This window comes from Zingiber officinale, chromosome 9A, assembly GCF_018446385.1.
Source record: "Zingiber officinale cultivar Zhangliang chromosome 9A, Zo_v1.1, whole genome shotgun sequence".
Lineage (NCBI taxonomy): Eukaryota > Viridiplantae > Streptophyta > Magnoliopsida > Zingiberales > Zingiberaceae > Zingiber > Zingiber officinale.
Window position 1 is genome coordinate 136771158 of NC_056002.1, and position 10429 is coordinate 136781586.

A 10429-nucleotide genomic window follows, 5' to 3' on the forward strand; every position below is an offset into this window, starting at 1 on the left:
AAATCTAGGATGTTGGGTTGTTGGGCCGTCTGTCACTTATATTTTCGGATTTACTTTGATGACCGATTAACAAAAAGGAGGATCAACGTTAATCAACTTATGATATCTTCTCATGTGAGCATAAGCAACCACCTTGCGTGCCACGGGCGGCTAGTAGCGTCGTCACAATGATGCAAGCTCAACAAAGGAGGGTCAAATTTTTCGAAATACATAACTTTGACTCGGGACTCAAAATTAAGATCCGTCAGCCCCCACACGTATAGAATTCAAAAATCTATATTTGTTATTAGATAACTAATAACTGTCAATTTTCGAGCCTAAATTTCACAGTTTAGATATATTCGGAGCTTTTTTACTATTTTAGTAATTTTTTTTATAATATTTAATTTTTTTTTTTTTTGATATTTTTGGTATTTAGGAGTTAGAGATTATCTATATAATCATTTTGCTTTGTTATTTTTTTTTGTCTATTATGAAAATTTCTTTTTATATAAGATTTATTTTCTTTCTTTACAAAATTGAAATTTAAAATTTAAAATTTCTTTCATTTTTGACTAAGGACAGTCGAACGATGCTAGGGGCCTCTAGAGTGGGCAAGGGCACCCAAAAGGTGGCATGATTATCATCGCAAAGCGGCCAAGATCGGCCACCTTCACTAAGCAACTAGGGGCATCCACGTCATGTGGACACGACTGCCAACACTAAGGGGCCAGGGTTAGCTGTCGCACGCATGCAGCAAGGGTTGGCTACCTCTTGCAGCCATGACTGCTTAGGGCATCCACAGTGGTTAGAGCCCATTGAGAGCTCTTTCGTTGTCACATCTATGCCACATCAAAAGTTAAAACCTCACACCCCTCTCCACTATCAAAAAACTTCTCAACAATTTCTTCATGGGTCCACACTTTTCATTATATATATTTCATTAATCTCTCCTTCGTATTTACATTTTATATAATTAAATTTTAATAAAATATAAATTCATAAATTACTAACATAAAATAACTTTGATAGTTAAAAAAATTACATAAATATCACAATACATATATCATAATTAATAAATTATTTTTTCACTGATTACAATTATAGTGTGCCCAAATATACTTAACTAAGTCGGCTCGAAGTTGATGATGTAGTTGATTATCACGTAGCTCGTAATTTCTGCAGATGTATGCTTGGAATTCTTGAGTGGAATCTTGAAATATTTGTGATTGAGGATCTCCTTCATCATCCGACCAATTGACTACTGCATTTCCTTCATTCTCAATAATCATGTTGTGCAAAATAATACAGGTATACATGATGCCCTTCAAATTATCCTTATACTAAAATCGTCCTGGACCTCTTATCATTGGCCATCGTGATTGGAGCATCCCAAATGCTCTCTTGACATCCTTTCTCGCGGCCTTCAAATATCGTTCCTTAAATATTTTTCTCTTGGGATGCTGGAGACATGGAAAGCTCTTGACGAAAGTAGTCATTCTGGATAGATCCCATCGTCCAGATAGTATCCTTTTGTATATTGTGTATTATTAATCGTAAAATTAACCTCGGGTGCATTCCCTTGTAAGACGTCGTTAAATAATGGTGATTCGTTAAGCACATTGATATCATTACGTGACCCTGCAATCCCAAAAAAGGCATGTCATATCCACAAGTCCGAAGATGTAACGACTTCGAGCACAATTGTTTGGACGCCATGATCTCCTCGAGTAAACTAGCCTTTCCAAGCGACGGGGCAAATTTTCCATTGCCAATGCATACAATCAAGACTACCCAACATGCCAGGGAAACTATGTCTCTGCTCATGCATTTAAAGCAAGTGTTGGATATCAGCAGCATTAGGTCTTCTTAAATATTGGGCCCGAACATTTCAATTACACATTGACAAAAGTTGAATAAACATTGGATGACAGTTGTTTTAGCAATCCGTAGATACTCATTATAATGATCAGCAGGAACTCCATATGTCAATTGACGAATAGCCGCTGTGCATTTATGAAGTGGTGACAAACCTTTTTTCCCCGCTGCATCGACCTTCCATTGAAAATATTCGGAATGATTTTTCATAGCATGAATTATATGAAGGAATATCTCTTTTTGCATTCGAAATCGACGTCGAAATATGTCATCAGGATATACCGGATCATCAGAGAAGTAATCATTGAAAAGATGAGCATGTCCAACTTCACGATCCCGATTCAAATACCTTCTCCTCTGTGTTCTACCGGAAGAACTTTGAGCTATTTGACGCACCGTTTGTCGCTGCTCATATAGTTGGAGCATTCTTCGCTCATCTATATCCTCCGCATCTTCCGTCAATTCATTTCTCCAAAATTCATAGAGCATAGATCAATCTGAATTTTGAGTCATTTGAAATAAATCAAGATATTTTTATGATTGAAAAATATAGAGTTGAGGAAAGAAGTCAAAAATGAAGATAACAATTAGATGAATGAAAAAAAAATAAAATTGATCATGTATTTATATAAAAAAAAAAATAGATTAAAAAAATAAATTTAACCATTAATGAATAATGGCTAAAATAGATGTTGTTCAATGATATAACACATACAACAGCTTTTTAGCCTTTGTTTTTTTTACAATTATTAAAAAAGATAATATATAAAAAAACAAAATGTTGAAGAAGCGGCTCCGTACTTCGATTAAAGAGAAAAATTTCCTTTCATTATGGAGGGAGTTTTTTTCCTTATTGTCAATTTACAGTAAAAGTTCTAAAGGATGCTCTAGAAGAACTTCCACTATGAATTCTTAGTGCGATGTGACCCAGGGAGACCGCCTTGTGTAGGCACGGTTGCTCGCACGATGCACTCACTGTTGGCCACCTCTCACAGCCACGGTCAACTCGTACATTAGCTAGGGCCGTCAGCCATGCCGATCTCTCAACCATTGTGAAACACGTAGAAAAGTAAAGATAAAAAATAAAGCGTCGCTATTTTGTCGGTCTTATAACTATCGGTCACAAAAAAATCAATTGATTTTAAAAATCAATCGCTAATGATAAAAATCCGTCATTAATTTACAATAATTTTTTTTTATCGATCTGCATTCTTGAGGAGCACCAGTGCCATGAGGGACACTCATCATTTGCCTTTTGCAAATAAAACAACATATATGTCTCCTTTGTCATCTAGTCGAATTAAATCATAGGGACCTAATCATGACTTATAAATAGCCAACCACAATGTGTCTTCGCAACTTATATGAGATATATATCTATAGAATTATCCTAATGTTCATGCATGTGAGTTGTGACCAATTAATTATAACTTAATTAGTACTGTTCGATGGTATCATCATCTGACTCTATTACTATCTAAATTTCATCCAAAATATTAGTGAAAATAATATATGTTTTGTTGTTTATCATGCCTCCACATTAATGAAAGTGTTTTATGGCACATTCTTATTTCTTTGTAATTTGGTATATTAGGTCGATTCATTCAAACTAGTTGGTGGAATTGATAAGGCACTTGGGATGACAGGTGCATTTGGACTTCTAGCTAGGTGAGCAAGAGTTGTTTACCAGTTTAAATTCTCAATATTTAATATCATTGTCATCCATGTTTGTTGATTAGATCCATTGCTTCTAATTATCTATCATAGCGGTTTAATTAAATTAGTCATTCTCGATTAAAAACATGGCGACAACTCTTCAATTAATTGATCCATCTACCATCATAGGCCGCCTCCTCTAATAGTAATGAAGCCTCAGATCTAGTTTTTGAAGTTATTTAATTGTAAAAAAATGATATACTTAAGGAAAGAAAAGAAATATTCAAGGATAGACACATAAAATGATAAAACTCATAAAAAGTAAAATGATGGATCATGAATCTATCTGTTTATACAAAGATGAATTAAGCAAGTTCAATTTCTATGCAGTATATATATACATAACAATCAAACTACTAGTGAAGTTAGGGTATTATGTCAAGAGCACTGTATGAGGCTGAATTGTTTATCCCCGGATTAATCAGATTATAAGATTTAAATATTTGGTATTAAAAAAAAATTGAAGCAGACTTTCAATCAATGTATAATTGGTAGGATATGTGAAAATAAATGGATTTTGGATGTAATATTAAATGTTGTCTGGGAGTCAACTCATAGAGATATAATTTTAGCATTGACTTTTTTTTTTTAATTCATTGCCAATGGAGGTCAACGGATTGTTGTTGTTATCAATATCTAACCGATGCATGACAAGAAAATATATATTTTACAAGAGTTAAAATAATTTTTATTTATTTATTTGGTATATAATTAAGAATAATTAATTTTTAAATTTATTTGCAAATTAAATTTAATCTAAACTAAATGGAATCATCTTTCCTTCCTCTCGTGTTAAATCTGATGAGTAACACCGAGCAAATTAGAAAACGCTACGATAGACAACTTATCTAGTTCAGTATTTTTAAGTCAATTGTCCATTAAAAAAATTATTTATTAATTCGTCAAAAACTTACTCTTTAGATGTCTAAAAAACTAAAAAGATAGTCGATCGGTGCACCATTACCCGACAAATAGGCAGCAATACCAACAATACGTTGTTTTATTAATTCGTCAATCTGTTGCTAATCCGACCAAGACCAACAATACGCTGTTTTTGATCTCCCCTTGATCAACAACAATATGTTTCTAATCTTTCCATACTAGCAACACACTATACAATACCTATTAGAACTATTGCTGATCCAAGCCAGACCAGCAACACGTTGTTGTTGAACTCCCCTAGAAGAGCAACAATGTGTTACTGGTCTTTTCATGCCACCAACACACTACACCATACCTATTACAATACTCTTCTGTTAATCCTAACAAGATCAACAACACATTGTTGCTAATTCCACCTAAAATATATGATGCATGTTTTTTTGTATATCCATACCAACAACACGCTACAATACCTATTAGAACATTTTCTTGCTGGTCCTATCAAAATCATAAATAGGCAGTTGCTTATGTTTAGGAATGTGCTTGGAGATACCATCAAAGTAGGATTGTAATTTTTTTGACTTGCATGAGACAGAATAAGTGTGAGGGATTTTGATAGTTGATTCATGGGGCAAATTATCTTATTGAATTTCGAATGATTTTTGGAGAATTGTTGTGTTTTGTTGTGTTGATTTGTGATATGATTGTACAATGTAAGATTTGATTTAAGCTAACCACATTTATTACCCTTAATCTATGAATTTCTTGTTTGGTGTTGTAGGTGATTCATGGAATTACAAGCAAGGGTACAAGCTGAATTGACTCAACCCAACCAGTGAACCAGACACTGTTCAACTTGGTCCAAATCATTGAACCCGGTTCAAAGTTGAATTCAAAAACTTGGTTCCGGCATGGTGAACAGTGGCTTGTGCTTCGTCCACTTCTAGATTGGCGATCGAGACCCATCATCGACGGCGAGATTTTGAGCAACCGGCGATCATCATCCGAGGAACAAATCGCGACAGAGGGAGGTTCTCTTGTCCGTGATTCCTACTCTTCGCACACCACAGACGAGCTCCGATCGAGGGAGTTTCCCTGATCTGAGAGCTCTACCAATCAACAGAAGGTTCGGAGGAGTTTTCCTAGAGTTTCTGCTTCCAATCCATCTTCCAATCTGCTCGCGACTTCGTAATCGATCTGATCAATCGATTGGCTATCGCGATCCAGTTCTTCTTCCTCTGTTCTTCGAGTGACGAGCTTCCAATGTGATCGTGAGCTTGTAGGGAGGTTTCCACGAGTTGTGTGTATCTAATTTTCTAGCTAAGAGTTTGGATTTACCTGACAATTGCTTGAAGGGAGTTTCCAAGAGCTTCTTTGCGCCTTGACAGAGAGAAGGGTTTTTGAACACTGATTTGAGTTTGTGGATGTTTTACATTAAGCATTTAGACTCAATTGATAGATCCTAGTTTTAGTTTTGGTTTCTTAATCATAAGAACACTTCCCGAGTTGAATTGTTACCGTTTAGAATGCTGTAATTAGGATTTCCCTTTTGATCTTATGGTAGACTAACAACCCAATTGGCGAGTAGTTTTAATTCTGCAATTAGGCTTATATTCCTGATCTAGTTGGTTGAGTAGAACACACATCAGTTTGGATTCATTAGTAGACTTCTGAGATAAGTTGCTATCTTTCCATTGGTAATTAGCATTAGTTAAGTTTCAAGTAGAAATAATCTCATTCATCTTAAAATCTTTCTTGGTGACTGATTTCCTTTCATATATAGTTGCATTTCATTTTATACTCTAGAACTTTGATTTTAACTCAGGAATTTTCATTCTTTATTAATAAATAACCCAAAAGTAATTTAGCATCTAAATCATAAACACACTAGCTAGTTCACCTGGAAAAATACGACTTGGGACCTATGCTACATTTCTTTTCTTGAGTTTAATTGAGTTTTCAATCTTTATTAATTTGAAGTGTTTAGTGACATGCAAAATGGGCCACGTCAACAAGCCTATCCTAGTTTTTCTCTTACATGATTTTTGACGATAAAAAATTATATTATACTAAGAAAACTTGATCTAGCATACATACAACAAATTGACAAAGAATTTAAACTTTATTGTCAATAACAAAGACGAAACAGAACAACTCGGCTTTGATACTAATTGATGGTTCTTGTAAAATCTAAGTCATATGGATTCTAATAATCGTATAAGAATTCGTATATTAGAAATACAAGAACAAATGAGCATGAATATTTATTTCATCGAGGACATAACATAATAACATAAAGAATAAATAAATATGACAATGAACCTAATTGAAGAGTCATCCTTTTTAGTGTCGTTTAGAAATAATTCTTGTAGAAGAAGATGTACCGGAAAGAAAAAGGAAGATCTTCCAAGAGGCTTAGGGCTGACAGCGCTGAAAAGCTTTAGGTCAATGAGGAATCAAAAGTTTTGTTAAGATTAAACCCTAAACCCTTGGGACCAGCCCTATATATAGTAGACATCTATTATCAACCCATGGATGATAATAGATGTGGGATTATAGATTCTACACATATAATGTCTACATCCAATAACCAAAACCCAATAAGGCTAAGTTAGATCACTTTAATTGGTTCAGTTTGTACTCATATGCACAACTTATAATTAAACCCACCAGTTGGAGATAATAACCAACACCAATCACTTAGAACCCAATTTTGGGTAGTCTGAAATCATGATTCAAGTCAACTACGATCGAGTTTGCTTACGTTAGCTTCTACCCTCGTCCGGAGTACAATTAACTCAACTAAGCTCACTAACTTATCTTGTACTGACATCCTCTCGAGTTCTTGTCCCTTAGATACGCCGAGTCTTTCCAGCTCAATTCGTTCTTGTCATTCTATCGATGTACTCTTCTGTTAAACTCCCTGTATCATAAATGTACCAAGTTCATCGACTGCTTTCTTTCTCACTTGTGTCCGTCTTCTGCTCCAAGTCTAACTTTGATACTCCCTGCCTTTTCCTATCTCTCAGATGTCATATACGACCATTCATCGTAATCTATTAGATCAGGAGTCCTTAGATATCTATATGTTCTCCTAAATTTGTACATTTAAAATTGTAAAACATACCATTTGAGATTCATTGGAGGTATTAATAGGCATTACATTACTTGATCCACTCCGTGCCCCCTATAACCTCGATTACTCAGTCTGTGCAAGTTCTCCTACACTAGTTACGTCAGGGATTGCGTTAATAGCATCCAGCGACGAGTAGTCATCCACAATTTTGAAGTCAATTAATTCCCCCGAATACTCCTTAATTTGCTTTGCTTTATTTAATCTAGACTTGAGAAGCTTTTTTCGAGGGTAAAAATCATTATTTTGCAGTGTTTTTAAATAATTTACCCGACTTGCGAAAGCAAAATTGTCCAGCGTCACTCCACATGCATTTAAAAAGAAAAAAATCTTTAAAAAAAAACATGAGTAAAAAACTAAGGACCGACTGTTGTAATATTTTATAACAACTAGTGCTATATGAAATCTCCACTCCTCGCTTCGTCTGTGCCACCACGAAAAGTCCCACCTTTTCCCTCTTCTCCTTCCTTCTTCTTCTCTTCTTGCAATACCCTGTTTTTGGCGAAGTCGCTGCTTTCTGGTTTCAAACACTACTCCCAGTAGTTGAATTGAGAAATGATTGAGTTCAGCAAAAGATCGAAGATGAAACCCTCCTCTTAGGATTTCCTGCCTCCGACTCCCTCGCGTTTTTGTTTCTCGTGATGGAAGCGATCGATTGGATTATTAGAAGCAGAGCGACGCATGGATCCAGCGAAGAGCACCAAATAAGAAAGCTGCGGCGGGTGAAGCTCCCCTTCTGGTCCTATCCTCCAAACCGTCCTCCTGGTTCCTGATTTGCCCGGACCACAAAGTTTGGACCTTAATTTAGTTGTCGTTCTCCTCGTTTTTTTTTCCTTCTTCTTCTTCGTGTTCTTGTTCTTCTTCTTAAATTCGTCCTGTTCTTCAAGTTCTTGCCTTTGAACACGGCTGATGAGTTCTGTTCCTCTTGGGGATTTGGGGTTCTTTAGGGGGGTTCCTAATGTCCTGGGATTCGGGTTTGGCCCGGATTTACCGCCGTCTTCTTCCATCGTGTTGGCCGGAGAAGGCAGCGATCTCTCCAGCGCGCCTTCTCGGCCGGCCGGACACAAGGATGGCGATGGAGGGGTTCCCAACCCCAAGACGGCCATCGCTATGAAGAACCACAGCGAGGCCGAGCGGCGACGCAGGGAGAGGATCAACAGCCACCTCGCCATTCTCCGCCGCATGGTCCCCGGCGCCGACAAGGTCCCTCCTCGCTCTTCCTCTTCCTCTGTTTGACCAAATCCTGCTTACTTTTCAAAAATATATATTTTTTTTTCCAAAAATTGTTGCCGACAGTTGACTTTAACAATCGCAGTTGGACAAAGCCGCCTTGCTTGCGGCAGTGATCAACCACGTAAAGAAACTGAAGGAAACCGCAGCAGAAAGCAGCAGAGGCCACACCATTCCTTCCGACGCCGACGAAGTGCGAGTCGAAGTCGAAGGAAGCGCAGCCAGCTGCAGCACTGGCATTGTCACAGTCAAGGCGTCTCTATGTTGCGAGGACCGACCGGAGACCCTCGTAGACCTCAAGCAAGCTCTCCAAACTCTCCGTCTGAAAACCATCGGCGCTGAGATCTCAACCTTAAATGGCCGTGTAAAGAATGTCCTTGTGATGGCAGCTGAAGGGAATTCTGGCACCGTTGACAGGCATCTTTTTGTGGCCTCCGTCCACCAGGCCCTCAAGTCCATACTTGATAAAGTGAACTCGCAAGTCGACCTTCTGCCGAGGGCCTCGTTTTCTAACAAGAGACGCAGAATCTCACCATTCTGACTGACTCCTCGAAGCTTATGATCTCCCTTTGTACTGAAGCTACTTCAATTTGCTATGCTTTTGTTTTACATTACTACAAGGATCCACACTTTAGGATGCTTGTTAGGAAGCCTTGGTGCATTTCGACCACCATGGCTAGTGTCACAGGGGTAAATTTTCACCTTTGAAACTCCTGCGCGGCAGTCAAGTTCCGCACTTGATTCAGCCTTCGAGTTGCACCACCAACGTGCTAGAGAATGCACAAGCCACGCACAAAGAAGACAAGCCAAACGTACAGGAAACTCCCAACCTTTTGTATTCACAAACAAAGGATTACAATGGCTCTCTTGGCAGAATGCTCATACAAAACTCTCTTGTCTTGCCTTTGCCACCCCCTTGCCTATTTATAATGCATAGGCAGGGTTGGTTTGGCAGTTTACAAGCAGTTGCATGGCAGTTGGCCCAACTGCCATGCCACATGTCCCAAACCGCCAGCCACCTCGTCGCTGCCTTGGCGCCATGTCAAAGCCAGCCTGCACCCTTGTGCTGTCCATGGTTCTGCTCCATGGGCTTGGGCCGAAACAGCCCATTTTGCTGCATCCTTCCGTATGCTGCATTGCATGCACCCGCTGCATGCCATGGCTCATGATTTCTCCGAGCCATGCTTGGCCAAATGCTCCGATTCCGCGCGTCCGCTTCTTCGCATCTGTTTGCCACCGCCAAGTCGACCTCCCGCTCGACTTGTGCTCGGACAGTGCCCGTGCACTGCCACTTGTCCACCCGCTGCTTGGCATGTCTTGCGCACATGCCCACTTTGCTGGATCCAAGGAGCAACGAGCCAATCCTTGCGCCCAGCCATGCCGTCGAGTCTAAGGGGCTAACAAACCACCCCCACCAGAAGAAGTCGACGCCCTCGTCGATTGCTTCTGTAAGTATGCTTGGATTTGCTTCTCGAATTGCCACAAAGTAATATCTCTTTCCCATGTAGCCTCTGACTTAGGTTTTCCTTTCCACAGCACCAAGAATTCTGTCCTTCTATTCTTTTTGCTCATGCCAAATGTTCTATGGTTCAGGATCTCCGCAACATCATC

At 38.5% G+C, this 10429-nt stretch overlaps 1 protein-coding gene across 2 annotated transcripts; it reads left to right on the forward strand.

Annotated features, from left to right (window-relative positions):
- The first annotated feature begins 7993 nt into the window (after positions 1-7993).
- LOC122021499 (transcription factor bHLH30-like) lies at positions 7994-9432 on the forward strand. Of its 2 annotated transcripts, XM_042579621.1 has the most exons (3): positions 7994-8378; positions 8536-8791; positions 8904-9432. In XM_042579621.1, exons 2-3 carry the CDS (start codon positions 8699-8701, stop codon positions 9357-9359), a joined length of 549 nt encoding a protein of 182 aa, XP_042435555.1. In that variant the 5' UTR covers positions 7994-8378; positions 8536-8698; the 3' UTR covers positions 9360-9432. The 2 variants fall into 2 exon arrangements, with proteins under 2 accessions (XP_042435555.1, XP_042435554.1); XM_042579620.1 differs by having other exon boundaries at positions 7994-8791.
- Positions 9433-10429: the final 997 nt, after the last annotated feature.